The 17,095-nt window shown below is 50.2% G+C and overlaps 1 protein-coding gene across 3 annotated transcripts in view; it reads left to right on the top strand.

Annotated features, from left to right (window-relative positions):
- Window positions 1–14,025: 14,025 nt before the first annotated feature.
- The window catches only part of DNAAF9 (dynein axonemal assembly factor 9), a 134,598-nt gene continuing 131,528 nt past the window's right edge, over window positions 14,026–17,095 (top strand). For all 3 annotated transcript variants that reach the window (XR_012158784.1, XM_073342971.2, XM_073342970.2), the window contains exon 1: window positions 14,026–14,188. Coding sequence is in view for 2 of the 3 variants with exons in the window: in XM_073342971.2 (XP_073199072.1) it covers window positions 14,088–14,188 (101 nt within the window). In the remaining variant the exon portion in view is untranslated. The remainder of the gene's footprint in view (window positions 14,189–17,095) is intronic.

Raw genomic sequence — 17,095 nt, 5'->3', positions numbered from 1 at the left:
TACCCAACCTGCTATAAAGTTTCACTTTGCAGGCTTAACTCTACTCTAAGTAGGTAGAAAAGGATTTATTAGTAAACCAAGATTTATGTCCAGTTAACCCTGTGTGTTCTCCCAAGCGGGTGTATTTCACAAAGATAACAGGAAATGAGGATGCTTCATATAGTTTTATTTCCCGAGGTTGAGTTCTAGGGTTTTGTTGTTGGTTTTTACATGAGTGATTTTTGTCTTAATTTCAGGTAGTGAAAATAGCATTCTGGGGAGCAGACAATTGACTCAGTATGACATTCCCCACCGCCTTATCTCCCAAATCGTATATTTAATTTATGAAAGATTTTTCCTAGTGGCTTAAAAATACATGATGTCAAAGAAAGCTGCAAAATAAACTGCATTCCTCTAATTTGTATTGATAACAAAAAATATATAAGCTTATGACTTGTGAATGCTAGTTCGCAGAGGTGTGCTGCTGAACTAATTTCCGTCTGTGTGTGTAAATACCCTACAGATCATAAGGAGCCATGTTGAACACCAAATCAGTGAATAAACTGCACAAAGGGGACAATGTTTTTGAACCCATCTGTCAATGCAGAAAGAAAACAGGGAGCCCAGAACTAAGTAGCCCTGTAGCTGCTGGCTTTGTTCCACAGTGATTATAATATGAAGGTTACATTGTACATAACAGCCCAGGGACTATTCAGCTCATTTCCATACTTTGGTAGAATTTACAGGATTAGATAAATGCTGATATTGACACACAAGGAAATTGAACAAGGACTGGTAGCAGCCAGGCTAGGCCTGATCTACAGCACTTAAGAACATAGGAATGGCCATACTGGGTGAGTTCAATGGTCCATGTAGCCCAGTATCTTGTCTTCCGACTGTGGCCAGTGCCAGATGCTTCAGAGGGAATGAACAGAACAAGGCAAACATTGAGTGATCCATCCCCTCCCAGCATCTAGCAATGTGAGGCTTAGGGACACTCAGGTCATGGGGTTGCATCCCTGACTATCTTGGCTAATAACTGTTGATGGACCTTACTCATATGAGTAAGGGCTGCATGTGTATTTATGCAATATTTCCTGGTGTGGAGGGCAGAGTTGTACTGTAAAGCCACTGTTAATCATCACTTTCTTCTTGACTGACAATGGCCTGAGAGAATTAGATTAATTAAAGTGATCACAGATGCATAAAGAGATTGCTGCTCAGTGTTGGCTGAGGAGGAAAATCAGACTCAAAACTTCTGTTTGAACAGTTCAGGGCGGAGAATTACACAGGTTTCTTCTATTGCTATTATGTATTATTTCTACTGCTGATGCACCTAGGAGTTCTTGCTGTGGGCCAGGACCTTGTGGGCCGGTAGGCACTGTACAAACACAGACCAAAAGGATGGTCTCTGCCCCAAAGAGCTTCCAATCTAAGAGTCTGTCTACACTGTAATCACAGGGTGGGATTACAGCTCGAGTTACCATCCCCTGTCTAGCTTGGGTCCCAGACCAGCAAAGCTGTGGCAGGGCAAGCTTCAGCAGGGGCTAGCTCCAAGAATAATTATCCAGAGTTCCACCTGGGCTTTTACAGCCCACGATGAAGCACAAGCTGCTGCAGCTTCACTGCTCTGGGACCCGAACTAACTAGATTAAAACTGTTTTAGGTATATTTGCTGGAGCTTCATTGCAAGCCTATGTATTTTGTAATTATTAATACACGACTCCTTTCACCCAAAGCATTTTAGAAACATAAATGAAGCCTCACATCCCCCTTGTGAGATGGGTCAATGTTGTTATCCTCATTTTACAACTGGGAGAGTGTGGTGGAGGTGGCTGCCCCACACAGGGAGAAGAAGGGGTTAAAAACAGCACCAGGAAGGCTGCGCAGAACCCACGAATCAGGAACGGACTTATTGGGCCCACCAATAGGGGGAAGGCTTGCTGGAGCAGCCAATCAGGGCCGGCGAAGGCCATATATAAAGGGCTGCTCAGCAGCACAGAAGGCAGTCTTTCCCTAGAAGGCAAGGGAGGAGGACTGGTTTCCTGAGGAAACGCTAGAGCAGTGCTAGTTGGACTAAGGACTATTGGTCCCCCCCGAAGTGGGGAAAGAACTGACTGGGGCATAACTGGAGGACTGTGTCCAGAAGAGGACGATGCAGTCCAGGGAGTGATGCAGGTCCTTGGAGTTGGAGACAGATGAGGCAATGGGTGAGACACCACCTGGAGGAGGGTGCACTGGCAACCCTGAGCTAATTCCCAGGATAGCTAGTAGGAGGTGCTGCGGTGGTGAGTTGACCCGGTCACAGAAGGCAGAGAGGTTGAGGACCATATTTCCAGGAGAGCTGAGCACACACATCTCCAGCTGATGCCAATGGAAGCTGCAAATGCTCAATACTGCTGAAAATTAGGCCTCAAACACGCTGCCCAAGGTCACACAGCAAGTCTGTGGAGAGACAGGAGGAGATTAAAGTAGTCCTGACACCCCAACAGTTGCTGTAATCACCAGAGAGTAGGACTGATGTTTTCTGGGACTTCTTAATTAGAAAGAGGTTTTCATTAAAAAAAAATTTGGATTATGCTTGAGAATATTTAAGAATTTCTGACCACAAAAGCGCTGGCTTTTTCCTTTGTCCAGGGGTGCTCAACCCCCACTCCGCCCCAGGCCCTGCCCCCACTCCACCCCTTTCTCCAAGGCCCCACCCCACATCTTCCTGCCCCCACCCTGCTTCTTCCTGCTCAGTTCCTCCCCTGAGTCTGCCCCATCCCCGCTCCGTCCCCTCCCTCCCAGTGCCTCCTGCATGCCGTGGAACAGCTGATCTGGGTCGGGCAAGAGGTGCTGGGGGGGGGGGGGGGAGCTGGCTGCCGGTGGGTGCTGGGCGTCCATGTCTGACATCTCTAAAACTGCTTATTGTACCTCATACAGCCATCAGGATCTAAAGCAAACTGCAGTTTTGGCCTGTTTCTCATTTACATTAAGGCATGTCAGTGTAAAGTGACCATAAAATGGGAATAAATTCTATTTACACTTTTACTTTAAGGCCCTTTCAGTGCCAGCACTGTGCAAAGGAGCATTGTGCAAAGGAGTTATAATGTCCTCTTTCAACTAGTTACATGATAATGACAGGACTAACAAGATTGGAAGTCTAGCATTTAATGTGTCTCTAAAAGCATTACCATGCTTCATGTGTCTAACCCCAAAGTGCTGGGAGAGCTGGTTGGAAAAATGTCAACAAAACTAGTTTCCATCAGAGAATGAGGTTTAGTCAAAACCTGTTTCAACAGTTTCAGAACAAAATTTATTTTTCCTTTCAAAATGACTTCAAATTTTTTTATTTTGTATTATATTACATATTGTATTGTATACTATAATATAAAACTTTTCATGTCAAAACCAAAACATTTCAATTTTCTCTACATGAAACGTTTCAATCAATCTAAAATGATTTTTTTTTCTTCTAGAATTTTCTTTCACAGAGAATTTTGACTTTTTCAGGACTTGTTCCAAATCGGAATGAAAACAGACTTCAGGATCTTGAACTCCTTTGCAAAACAGAATTTCTGTCCTTTGCCCAGCCCCAGTGATGGGTTATGCCTCCTTTTCTGCTTCAAACTAGCTTTTTTTCTTCCCTCAACTACTTTAATTCCACTGTGATCTCTTTAGCTCATCACTTAAAGCCAAAGAACCATAAATCAGAGTAGTACAAGAGAAACTAAATTCTACACAGAAACATTCTACTAGATGCTGCCTTTGGTATTATTATTTGGGGGAAATTTTCTGGCCTGTGTTATACAGGAAGTCAGACTAGATGATCACAGAGGTCCCTTCTGACTTTGGAATCTATGAATCGTAGTGGTATGCCATCTAAGTATGCAACGCATGCTTTGTATGACCCCAACATGGTCCAGCTGGTGTACCGCGGACAGGATCCTACCTGTGGGACGATTCTGTCCAGCCTCTGAACGTGCGTGGAGGACATCATCTTGTAGAACAAGATGGCATCCTCTGCACAGTGTGACCTGGTATGCACTTTATGTGCGAGGTCACGCTGCACGGAGGACGATGCTTTGTGGCATGTCACTGAAAAGGTTGGATGAATCGTTCATGATAGTTGTGGCATGCCTCACTAAAAATGTCATGGCATGCCTCTTAAGAATGTGTTGTGTTCTCATGTTGTAGTTGGAAGGGTTTGTTTCTTCCTTAGAAGCACCCAGCACAGGCTACTGCCAGGCTGTGACGACTGTAGGGAACTGAACCGCTGGTAATTGAACTGGTTCAATAGCCCCGGAGTAAATACTAACAGCACAATGTGTCCACACTCACTATGTTGCTCTGGGTGCAGTTTTGGCCCAACATTCACCGTAGAGCTTTATTGCCCTCCTATCCCATAGTTCTTTGAAGCAGTGGCATGTAGGAGATTTCACTAGGTTTTCTGGGAACGCCTGGGGAATTGTGGGAGAAGAGGACAAACTCCTTTAAGTCCTTTGGAAACGCTCATGAATCCTTGGAAGCCACTGCCATTTCTTCATCCTTCTTTCAAAATGGAGGGCAAGATGAATGCTCAACTCTCAGCAGGAAAGGTTTCTTCTGGAACTCTTGGCAAGGTTTCTTAGGCAGCCCTGGCAAGATAGGGGAGTGGAATATGTTCTGGCAGCCATTCACTGAGCTGTTGCTATAATGTGCATGAACTACCCAGACTGGAACAGCCGGTGCTGTGCAGCACTTGAGGAAGATGCAAACGAAGAGGAATGGTCCAGAGCAGGATCCTGAACTGGTGGGACAGAGTTGGTCTCAAGACTTGGGCTCAGAAGCATAAATTTAGAATGAGGAAGGCAACCTTTCTGTAGTTCAGTGGTAGGCCAGCACCAAAGCCACGGCAAAGGCCACAAGGATCGGCGTTCCGATCCCTGGAAAAGGCAAGAAGTGGCAGCAATAATAAAAGCCTAAATTACCCAACTTTCAAACGTTTGTCTGTTGTTATAACTAATAGATTCTAATAAAGTTATTTCAATTAATAGTTGCCCATGTGCAACCTTAAATGTATCTTAGCCATGAGTTTTGTGTGGGAGAAGAAATGGTTATGGAAAAAAAGTGATGATTATTCTGGGTGAATAAAGTTATTTTTGAGAGGCTTCCTGCATGTACCAAGTGCTTACTCTTCTGTTTTTGTGTGTTCTACAGGTCATTTCCTGTCTGATAACCCTGTATTTCTTGTGCACATGGGGTCAAACTCCCTGCTGATGTAAATTTGCAAAACTCAATTTGCACTAGTAGAGCATTTGGCCTATAATATTTACCCCATTGTTTTCATGTTAGATTTATGAATGAACTTGCTTTGTCCCTTTTCTTCACTTTGTCTCTGCTCTTTATAACTTGACGGAACAGTAATTTAAGGAGGGTGAGAAGCAGGTTAATAAAACTGTTCTCAAACAACATAGAGGGATTAAGGTGATGATCTTTAGCCCTGAGAGTACAAACAAAATAGAAATTACCTGTTGCCATCATAATTCATTATTTAATTTTCTCTCTAGAAGGCCAACACCAGAAACCCCTTGTTACAGTCTTGTTTTTCCCCTCCGGTGTTATTTATGTTACTATATTAAATGTTCATCAGCAGTTGCATATGCAAAAGGCTTTTTTTGTCTGATCTGCACACAACCACTTCTTCTGAGATGCTGTGTGGAATAGAGAAACCATTAAAAGTTTTATGGACACATAGGAAACCCTTCAATCTGAAGTTGTAGGGAGAAAACAAATTCTTGTGAAACACAGTAGCTGATTCACTTGGATATTTCCTTTTTAACAAAAAAAATTGCAAGCTCCTGGTGCTTCATTTTAAAATTTCTCAGGAGTTCAGTAAAGCTCGGACAATGTGAAAGCAGCTTACTTTTTCCCTGAAATATAAACAGGATGGATTTTAAAAAATAATTCCTATAAAAAAATGATGATAAGCTTGTAGGGAATTGAAACTTGATCTTCTGAATGTCTGAGCAGTAAAGCCTTCGTGGAGATTTATAACAGAAGCACCGACAGCCGTTTCATTTTCGTGGCAATATTAATATTGATTTTAATGTATTGCTCCATCATTGCAAACAGAATAAACACAAACCTAGAGTATTTTGGGAATAGGAAATAACAATGTTGCCCAGAAACAACATTTTGATTAATTCTTCTTTAATTTAGCGCCTATGGGAAGGTATAATTTCCTTTTTTATTTTCACTCCCCCGCCCAACACTCACCTATAACCCCTATGTAACCCCCTGTGATCTCCAGAGATCTCCTACCTCACCTTCCAGCCCATACCTCACCTCGCAAGCCATGAACGGCTACCTGTGCTTAACCACCACCAAGAGGGCATAGCTTTTTCTGAGCTGAGCCCATCTTGGGTAGTTTACAGTTTGTCTCAATAACAACTAATGATAAAATCCCTCCGTGTTTATAGACGGACATAATTTTTCAGTTGCAACTCTTCTGTTAGGTCACTGGTGCAGAATCTCAGTTACATTTCAGTGGTAGGTAGATTGATCATTATGTATTGTGGGAGATGGTCTTGTTGGACCATCAGGACTGGACATCAGGACTCCTGGGTTCTATTCCTGGCTCTGCTTCTGAGTCATGGTGGACAAGTCACCTATGTGCCCTGCCTCAGTTTCTCCACCTTGGATAGTGATATTTTCTTGTATCACAAAGAGGTTGCAAAGGGACTTTTTCATGTCTCTAAAACACTTGGAGGTCTTTGGATGGATGTTGCTATAGAAGGGCAAAGTATTCAATATGACAGTGAAAGGTGCTAAGATAAATCGATTTCAGGGGAGACCAAAGAACCACACAAGGGCCAAGCGTGTTCTCGGAAGTCCTAAAGTAAGGCCTAAGGCCCACCCTTAGTGTAAGTGCAAGGTGATCAAAGAGTGATCAGATTCAGCTGTCACTGCTGCTAAATTCAAACAATCCATTCATTTAAGAAGGAAGATACATGTACCGGCCAATACTGTGGGGTTTGTGCATTTATTTTTAATAAGGTGTAGCCCACAGACCCCTGGCAAGCTGCCAGCATAGGGTTGAAAAGTTTAGGTGTCTCTAGTGTGTAAAGGAAAGTAGGATCTTACAGTAGGTAAGGCAGCATATACATGAAGGCTATTTTTAGCCCATCTGTTTTTCCAGAAACAAATATTTTAAAACAACAACAACAAAATTCTCTGCAGGTGCAATGGGGGAGTTTATTTTTAAAAGCCTGGCTGCAAACCTAGCATTTTCCAAAGGTAAAAAAGACAAGTACAGTCAGGCAATCTGAGCCAAAGGCACAGCAAGCAGCATCTCCACTAGGTCAAGGGGACAGAGATTTTATACTTAACCCAGATTTTATAGATTAATGTTGGATGAGAACTAGGTCAGGAAGAACCACTGAACAGCATGTGCAGCAAGCATCCTCTTTTCGCAACAAGTCAACTTTCTTTCTTTTTCTTCTTTAAAGACTGTTGTGCATTTCATACAGAGTTTGTAGCTGTACAGTTTAGAGGATCCCAAACAATAGTGTGATACCAAACCTCAGAAAAAGTTAATTATCTTCCCCTCTAGTGTCACTGCTGGATGGAGTCTGAGTCATCTTCTGGATCCCTTCCACGCCAGTCATACTCCAGTAAATTTGACATCTTTCCTGCTTTTTCTGGGATCTTCTCAATTTTGTCATGTGATCCTGACTCCTACAAGCATCAGAGAAATCTGGAAAAAGTGCCAATCCTACACAGCCGCTGGAGGAGAGTTTCAGGGAGTAACATTTTGTTTTAGTTTTTGATGCCCGCTTTTCATCTTTATGGTTTTTATTAAAGGGGGAATGGATCTCTTTCATCTGTTGGGTTGGTTGACTTGCCTGAGACAGTCTCAGGTTTTCCCTTGTTCCATCTGTGGTGGTGATGGAGTGTACGGTCTCTCCTGAGTGTGTGTGTGTTTGAGTGACTCTTGTAGGTCTTGGTGGCTCTGAGCAGAGGGAGATATGTGTGTGCATTCTTCTGTGGTCATATTGGAATTTCCTGTGTGGGGCAGACACTTATAGTAGTTAGTACTGGAGTGACTCCCTCTTGGGGGATATAGGCTCTCTCTTGAGCTGGGAAAGGTATATGAAGAACTGTCCTTAGCATTTTTGAGTGGGCCTGTGAAATAATTTTCTCACTCCCCCAATGCAACTAATTCATGTCCAAAAAATGTTGACCACCAGGCACTGCATGGAGTTGAGATTTTTTGGAAAGGTTTAATGAAATGATTCTTTGGGATGTATCCAAACTTTAACTGACTCTACAAAAAGGGTATATACAGGGGAAGATCTTCAAGTTCCTCCCTGTCAGCGTCTCACTGGAAGAGGCACAAAGCCTAGCTGAGAATGGGTGACATGGGAAGGATCACTTGATGATTACCTGTTCTGTTCATTCCCTCTGGGGCACCTGACATTGGCCACTGTTGGAAGACAGGGTACTGAGATAGATAGACCTTTGGTCTGACCCAGTATGCCTGTTCTTATGCTTATATCAGGCTCTGTGCAAAGCTGCCAAGAGTTAAAATTTTTTTGCAAGGTACAAATTAGTTGGTGCCTAGCAACTCCCAGGTCTCTAACTCACCAGAGAGTTGTAGGTCTTTAAAATATTAACTCTTTACACAGCACTTTGCAAATGTCAACATCATTAAACTGAATACCACTGAGACGTAAATGGTGTTCTCTCCATTTCACACATGGGGAAAATAAGACAGAAGTTAAGCCCCAGTAAGAGGAGCTCACTAATTTTAGTGACTTTATGTCTGCTTGCATGTTGATGTCACTGTGTATTGACAGTGTATTTTTTCTGATGGTACATGACATGAGGAAGAGAATGGGGACAGTGAAATAAATATATCTGAAAGGAGTCCATATCCCAAAGCAGGTCATATCCAGAACTAAGTTGAGCATCTGCATGTGTGTGCAGAGTATGAAACTGTAAAGAGGAACATTTCTCCACCCACGCCCCATAATAGAGAGTACCAGAAGTGGAAAGGGAATGGGCTGGACCAATCTGTTTCTACACAATTCTGAGTAGAGTTGGGGAAGCCAATGGCAGGGTCTCCTTTTTCTCCTAGAGAGAAGGGAGAGTTGAAAGTGGCAGGATCTTTGTTTTTTACCTCTCTGCTAATCTGTAGGGAAGGAAGAACTCCTATGGGGCAACAATCTTTCCCAGGAGAGGGAGAATAGGGAAACTTGCATGGCAGCTTTAGCCTGCATGATTAGTATCAAGGCATCTACCTCTGTGAGCGTGACTGGCCCAGCACATCTAGTTAGCTGGGTGATGTCAAGGCACAGGACTTCTGGTATTTGTGTTACACAAGTGCTGAGTGATCCAGGTCAGGACTCAGGTACTCAGGTTTTATGGATACTGGAAATAAAAACAGTCCCTGTTCCAGAAATGACATGATGCAACAGTCAGAAGAAAAAGACAATAGGAGATGATGGGACAACATGGCAACAGCCAAACTAGCGTGCTTTGCATAAAACCAATAACCTCTGCTCTGCACCACCAGGCCTTTATCAGCTGTTTGTGCTTTCATGACATCCTGACAGAGGTAAGTCTTTAAGGAGTGATTTGAAGGAGGGCAAGGTAGTGGTTTTTTTGATTTTGGCAGGGAACTTTTCCCATGCAAAACGGGCATCAGAGGAGAAAGCGGATTAATGGGCAATAAAGGCTGGCATTGTGAAGGTAGGGCTTAATATTGCACTAGTATACTAAACCTGATAGGTAGAGGCCATAGCTCAGTGGTTAAGGGTCTTAAAGATGAAGACAAGAAGTTTGTAGTTGATGCAGTGGTAAAGGGGCAGTGAACAAAAGCGCAAAGCGGTGATGTAGAAGAGCAGCCAAGCAGGAAGAGTGTCCTAGTAAGCAGTGCTTTGAATGCAGTTCTGAGGGGGTTGGTTGGAGTGGGCAAGGCTAGGGAGGAAGAGATTACAGTAGTTGAGGTGCAGGGTGGGCCTAGACTAGACAGTTGCAGTCTGGACACATAGAAAAGGTCAGATATTTGAGAAATAATGTAGGAAAAGGCAGCCAGGCTTAGACATAGTCTGGATGTTGGGTTGAGAGAGGGGCCAAGTCAGAAGTGAAACCCCGGTTACAGGCCTGTGGCGTTTGGATTATGTTGGTGTAATGTCCATGGTGATAGAGAAAGGGGGCAGAAGCAAGGGCTTGGGATAGGGAGATCAAAATCTCGGGTAGGCCATGTTGAGCTTGGACAATCAAGAAGCCATGTAAGAAAGACAGGAGACTGAGATAGGCCATGAGCAGGGAGGTAAGGTTTGTGACTTGTCAGCATAAAGATGGTAGCCAAAGCCACACTTGCGGATTAGAGCACCTAGGAATAGCGTGTGGACAGAGAGAAGGGTTTTTGTCTTTGTGAGGTTACTGGCTAAGCATTGGAGTCTTCTGTGGAAACTGTTCCGGCAGTGGCTTCTTTGACTGCTCTTGCTCAGCACCGTTAGCTTGCTGGGCTAAAACCAAGGCACAGTCTTTGGGAGGATTCGTGGCTCAGCGTTTCTAAATTGCTGCAATGATGCCAAAGTAAAGGCGCTTGTCAGACTGCGGTGCTGCTCCCGGGGCAGGCTACTGTGAGGTCAGTGGCTTACATGAGATCAATGGGTCAGCATCTTTAACTTGCGGGGCTGAAGTGAAGACTCAGGCCCCTTGGGAGGTCACGAGTTGAGCATCCCTAGCTTGCTTAGCTGATGTCAAGGCCCAGAAACTAATCCACTATGAACGTACTGCCTCAGCATCTGTGGCTTGCTGGCTTGATTTCTAGGCATGGGCCTCTCTGCCACGTGGCCAGCTGAGCACCTGTAGTTTGAGGTTAAACCACAGATCTTTATGAGCTCCCTGGCACAGAGCTTTGCAATGTAACTGGCTGACTGGAGCCAGTGGATATTGACCCCCTGCCACACATGACAGTGTGGAGGATTTCAGTGTTCCTGATGTATCTGAGACACTGCTTCTAGGAAAACGTGGAAGGATTGCAAGTACTTCCTCCACTTCTCTGCTACAGTGAGCAATGTATGTTCCTTTTTTGTCCCCCTCCCACCCCGTTTTGGTGTGTGCTAAAAGTTTCATTTTTCATCAATGCTCATAGACTTTAAGGTCAGAAGGGACCGTATACAAAGTCAATACAAACAAAAATTCATTTACTGACAGTTAAGGTTGCACCAGGACATGCCCTAATTACTCCAAAGCTTTAAAGCATAGAACTAAGGAATTACAGGGGGCTGGGGTTGGGGAGAGGGGCTGGAGCTGGGCAGGGTGGTGGTTTGTGGGCTGACAGAGGTGACAGGGTTCTGCGGGCGGGGCTAGTTTAGTGGGGCTGGGGGCAGGATTGGGGTGGGGTGGGGTTGAGGGAGGTGACAGGAATCTGGGAGCAGGACTGGGGATGGTTTGGGGAATCCTGGGGGCAGGGCTGAGGGAGGTGATGGGGTCCTGGGGGTCTTTTGAGGAGGGCTGAGGGAGGTGACAGGGAGCTGGGGTGGGGCAATGGGGGTGTTTTGGGGATGCCGAGGGAGGTGACGGGGAGCTGGGATGGAGATAAGGGGGTGGTTTTGGGGGTCCAAGGGAGGTGATGAGGAGCTGGGGCGGGGCCAGGGTGTCATTGGGGGGCCGAGGAAGGTGACGGGGAGCTGGGGCGGGGCAAGGGGGTGTTTTGGGGGGGCCAAGGGAGGTGGGGCGGGGTAAGGGGGGCGTTTTGGGGGATCTGGGGTGGGGCTACGGGGGTGTTTTGGGGGGGCTGAGGGAGGTGATGGGGAGGTGGGGTGGGGCAATGGGGTGGTTTGGGGGATCTGGGGCGGGGCTAGGGGGTGGTTTGGAGGGGCCGAGGGAGGTGACAGGGAGCTGGGGCGGGGTAAGGGGGTGATTTGGGGGAGCTGGGGCGGGGCTGGGGGGTGTTTTGGGAGGGCCAAGGGAGGTGACGGGGAGTTAGGGCAGGGCTGGGGGGTGTTTTGGGGGATCTGGGGCGGGGCTGGGGAGTGGTTTGGAGGGGCCGAGGGAGGTAACGGGGAGCTGGGGCGGGGCTGGGGGGTGGTTGGGGGGGCCGAGGGAGGTAACGGGGAGCTGGGGCGGGGTTAGGGGGTGGTTTGGGAGGCCGAGGGAGGTAACGGGGAGCTGGGGCGGGGTTACGGGGTGGTTGGGGGGGCCGAGGGAGGTGACTGGGAGGTGGTTGGGGGGGCCGAGGGAGGTGACGGGGAGCTGGGGCGGGGCTGGGGGGTGGTTCGGGGGGTTGAGGGAGGTGACGGGGAGCTGGGGCGGGGCTGGGGTGTGGTTTGGGGGGCCGAGGGAGGTGACGGGGAGCTGGGGCGGAGTTGGGGGGTGGTTTGGGGGGCCGAGGGAGGTGACGGGGAGCTGGGGTGGTTCGGGGGGTCGAGGGAAGTGACGGGGAGCTGGGGCGGGGCTCGGGGGTGGTTTGGGGGAGCTGGGGCGGAGTTGGGGGGTGGTTCGGGGGGCCGAGGGAGGTGACGGGGAGCTGGGGCGGGGCTGGGGGGTGGTTTGGGGGAGCTGGGGCGGGGCTACGGGGTGGTTGGGGGGGCCGAGGGAGGTGACGGGGAGCTGGGGCGGGGCTCGGGGGTGGTTCGGGGGGCCGAGGGAGGTAAGGGGGATCTGGGGCGGGGCTGGGGGGTGGTTTGGGGGGGGCCGAGGGAGGTGATGGGGAGCTGAGGCGGGGCTCGGGGGTGGTTTGGGGGAGCTGGGGCGGGGCTGGGGGGTGGTGGGGGGGGCCGAGGGAGGTGACGGGGAGCTGGGGTGGGGCTGGGGGGTGGTTTGGGGGGCCGAGGGAGGTGACGGGGAGCTGGGGCGGGGCTCGGGGGTGGTTTGGGGGATCTGGGGCGGGGCTAGGGGGTGGTTCGGGGGGCCGAGGGAGGTAAGGGGGATCTGGGGCGGGGCTGGGGGGTGGTTTGGGGGGGGCCGAGGGAGGTGATGGGGAGCTGGGGCGGGGCTCGGGGGTGTTTTGGGGGAGCTGGGGCGGGGCTGGGGGGTGGTTGGGGGGGGCCGAGGGAGGTGACGGGGAGCTGGGGCCCCTGGTTGGGGGGTGTTTTGGGGGAGCTGGGGCGGGGCTGGGGGGTGGTTTGGGGGAGCTGGGGCGGGGCTGGGGGGTGGTTTGGGGGGGGCCGAGGGAGGTGACGGGGAGCTGGGGCGGGGCTGGGGGGTGGTTGGGGGGGGCGAGGGAGGTGACGGGGAGCTGGGGCCCCTGGTTGGGGGGTGGTTTGGGGGAGCTGGGGCGGGGCTGGGGGGTGGTTTGGGGGGGGCCGAGGGAGGTGACGGGGAGCTGGGGCGGGGCTGGGGGGTGGTTGGGGGGAGCTGGGGCGGGGCTGGGGGGTGGTTGGGGGGGGCCGAGGGAGGTGACGGGGAGCTGGGGCGGGGCTGGGGGGTGGTTGGGGGGAGCTGGGGCGGGGCTGGGGGGTGGTTGGGGGGGCCGAGGGAGGTGACGGGAGCTGGGGCGGGGCTGGGGGGTGGTTGGGGGGGGCCGAGGGAGGTGATGGGGAGCTGGGGCCCCTGGTTGGGGGGTGGTTTGGGGGATCTGGGGCGGGGCTCGGGGGTGGTTTGGGGGGGGCCGAGGGAGGTGATGGGGAGCTGGGGCGGGGCTCGGGGGTGGTTTGGGGGAGCTGGGGCGGGGCTGGGGGGTGGTTGGGGGGGCCGAGGGAGGTGACGGGGAGCTGGGGCCCCTGGTTGGGGGGTGGTTTGGGGGAGCTGGGGCGGGGCTGGGGGGTGGTTTGGGGGGTGCTGTGGGGTAGGTGAGGGGCGGGGCGCTCAGGTTTGCATCCCCCCCCCGATTGCCGGGCGGTACCATTGTCAGTAGCGGGGGGGTATCGGTTACTCCGCCGGGCCGGGCCGGGCCGGGCAGAGGCGGTATCGGGGACACCTCTTTCCTCCTCGGGGTCGGGGTCGGGGTCTCCTCAGTCCGGGCCGCGGGCGGTGAGCGGGCGCGCTCTCCCCCTCCCCCCCCCCCGAGCGGGCGGGGTGGTGCGGTCCGGCTCTCGCCCCGCCCCCTCCCAGGCTCCCGGGGCGAGCCGGCCCCGCCCGGCTCCGAGCAGCGGCCCCTGCGCTCCGCGCCCGGCTCCGCGCGCACAATGGCCCTGTCGCCCCGCTCGCCGCTGCTGCTGCCCCCGCCGCCCGCCGCTCTGCGGAGGGGCCGCTCCAGGCCCCGCGGCGGCGCCGAGTCCGTCGTTAGGTAACGGCCCCGCCTGGGGACTGGAGGGGTGGCGGGGGTCTGAGGAGTGGGGGCGGGGCAGGGGTGGCGGGGGTCTGAGGAGTGGGGGCGGGGCGCTGCGGGGGCGGGGCAGGGGTGGCGGGGGTCTGAGGAGTGGGGGCGGGGCAGGGGTGGCGGGGGTCTGAGGAGTGGGGGGGGGGCGGGGCGGGGGGGCGGGGGTCTGAGGAGTGGGGGCGGGGCGCTGCGGGGGCGGGGCAGGGGTGGCGGGGGTCTGAGGAGTGGGGGTGGGGCGCTGCGGGGGCGGGGCAGGGGTGGCGGGGGTCTGAGGAGTGGGGGTGGGGCGCTGCGGGGGCGGGGCAGGGGTGGCGGGGGGTCTGAGGAGTGGGGGTGGGGCGCTGTGGGGGCGGGGCAGGGGTGGTTTGGGTCCGGGGTTGGGCTCTGAGGGGGCGGGGCAGGAGTGGTGCGGGTCTGAGTATTGGGGCACGGCGGGGGGGCGGGGCAGGGGTGGTTTGGGTCCGGGGTTGGGCTCTGAGGGGGCGGGGCAGGAGTGGTGGGGGTCTGAGTATTGGGGCAAGGCGGGGCAGGGGTGGTTGGGGTCAGGGGGGGCGTTGCGGGGGCGGGGCAGGGGTGGTTGGGGGTCTGGGGAATGGTGGGGGAGGGTTCGGGGAGTGGGAGCGGGGCATCTGCATCGGGGGGGGGGGGAGTGGGGCAGTGACATGGGAGGACCTGGGGGGGTGGGGCAGAGGCATAGGGAGTCAGGGGGGGTGGGGGAGGGACCTGCGGGGGAGGGGTGGTTAGTTGGGAATGGTGGGGTCATTATAGGCCGGGGGCGTAGTTGTAGGGGGTGGGGGTGTGGGATTGGGAGAGGGGATTAGGAGCGTAGGGTGGTCTATGAGAAAGGGGTGGCTTGGGGGTGGTGTAGAGGGATGGGCAATAAGGGTGGTGTGCATGGTGGGGGGTTGAAATGGGGTGTGGAGAGCCAGAGCATGGGGGTGCGCGGGAGGGGATTCCCTTGGCATTGTAGGCGTTAGGTCCGGGCGCTGCTGTTGTTGGGTTGCTAGGGCTCTGTCCATTTTTTCTTACCCGATTCCAGTAGCCTAGCTGAGAGGGAGCACGTGGGTGTTTTGATTATAAAGTACCATGAACAGGATGAGGTGCCAGAGGCTCTGGATAATTAAAATGCAATATATGGCAGCAGTTCACTACATAAACTAGACACTAGAGTAACAGGGATCTAGCATATGCAGCACCCAAAATGCCACCACAAAATGTTTTGCAGAGCTACCAAAATTAAAATGGCTAAATGAATATTTTTTGTAATGTCTTCCTCTTTTTTCCTAAGCAATGCATAAAGTAGCCAAAAATGGGACTGCCATTCTTTAAGGGTATATGCCTGTGTGTTAAATCCTCCAAGGCTAGCTCAAAGAATGGTGGTCTTTCTGTTTGTCTGCAGTGTATTAAGAAAGCTGTTGTGTGAAGGTTAAATTCTTCTTCCTTGTGTAGTGGGAAATTGAATTAGTTATGAGAGGTGGGGAGGAGAAAGGGGAATCTTATTCTTTGAAACTGCTTGTCCTTCAGCTGTTGATGTTGAAATCTGATGTTTTAAAATTAACACTGCTTCATTTTTGTTTGAAAATGGAAAGTATATATTGTAAAATTTGAAATAACAAGGTGTTCTTTTGAGTCCATATGGTTTAATTTTCATTTACTAAAAGAGAAAATGGTTTCTGTTCAAGCTTCTTTGCTTAGGGGAACAAGTGACCTTGGAATATGTGATCCTGTTTCAGTGCTGCCTGGAGAATTTCTGATTCCTTAGAAACATCTGTGAGTCTTGAGCTGCCTTAGCATATCCAGCCAGCATCTGTAACTCCTCCCACTAACATGCCAAATGTCATCTGCTAATTTTTTCTGCTTTGGCACTCCATTTCACTTCATGCACTGTAACTGTTTCAATTCAAATGGGGAGGAAAAAAGTCTGTTTGCAATGAATACTCCCAGACTGCCAATAAGAATTGTGGTAGCTAATAGAAGTAACTTTAAAATAAAACAAAACAGTCCTGCTCCCCCAAACTCAAATGGAAAATTATTAGAGTATATCATAATGGAGAAACATCCCAAGATAACTTTTCTTGGATCTCTTCCATGTGCTTCAGAGTTTCTGGACTTCTGTAGGGTGCTTGGGAAATTGGCATTCATAGCTGAAATCCTGGGCACTGTATCAGGAAAATGGAATAAAGAATCTTAAATTGTCTTAAAAAAATTTAATGAATACTTAACAGCTAAAAGAAGTCTTCCAAGAAGTGTGTTGTTTCAAAAATTGATGTATTGCTTGGTTCTTAATGAGATTGATTTTTGTGTGTGTGTAGGATAGAACCAGATTTAATTTTAAAAAAGCATGTATTTTCATGCAAAAAATATTTAAAGAAAATATTGGGTAAAAAAATCTCAGCTAACAATACAAGTTAAATTTATTTGTTATAGAATTATAAATAGCTGCCCACCCTTGTGTAACCCTTGCAGAGCTGTCTACTTTAGTTTACAAACAAGGATAACACTGGTGATCTGTACTTTATAATACAGGTTACTACTTCAGAGGTAGGAAAAATGTAAAGTCACTGTCTATTAAAGTGCTTCAGTAAGGCTGTCATGGCGTTCGTTGACAGGTGAAATATTTAGACGAGAGGTAGAGGTACTGTACTATTAAAGCAAAATTCTAAAATAGGTCTCCTAGCTTTCTTAAATGGGAATCTTAGATAGGCATTCAGTGGAAAATCCTCATGTTCAGTGCCCTTCATAGTACCTCTTGAATATTCATTGAGGCACATGCTACTGTGTTTTTGCAGAAATTTTTCTGAGGCTGTGTGTTGGGGGTAGAGGGATTAAGGGAATTGTCTCCAAATTTCTTGATGCTGAGGACATATTCCTACT

Source organism: Lepidochelys kempii, chromosome 4 (genome assembly GCF_965140285.1).
Source record: "Lepidochelys kempii isolate rLepKem1 chromosome 4, rLepKem1.hap1, whole genome shotgun sequence".
NCBI lineage: Eukaryota > Metazoa > Chordata > Testudines > Cheloniidae > Lepidochelys > Lepidochelys kempii.
This window is presented reverse-complemented; position numbering and strand designations above follow the sequence as displayed.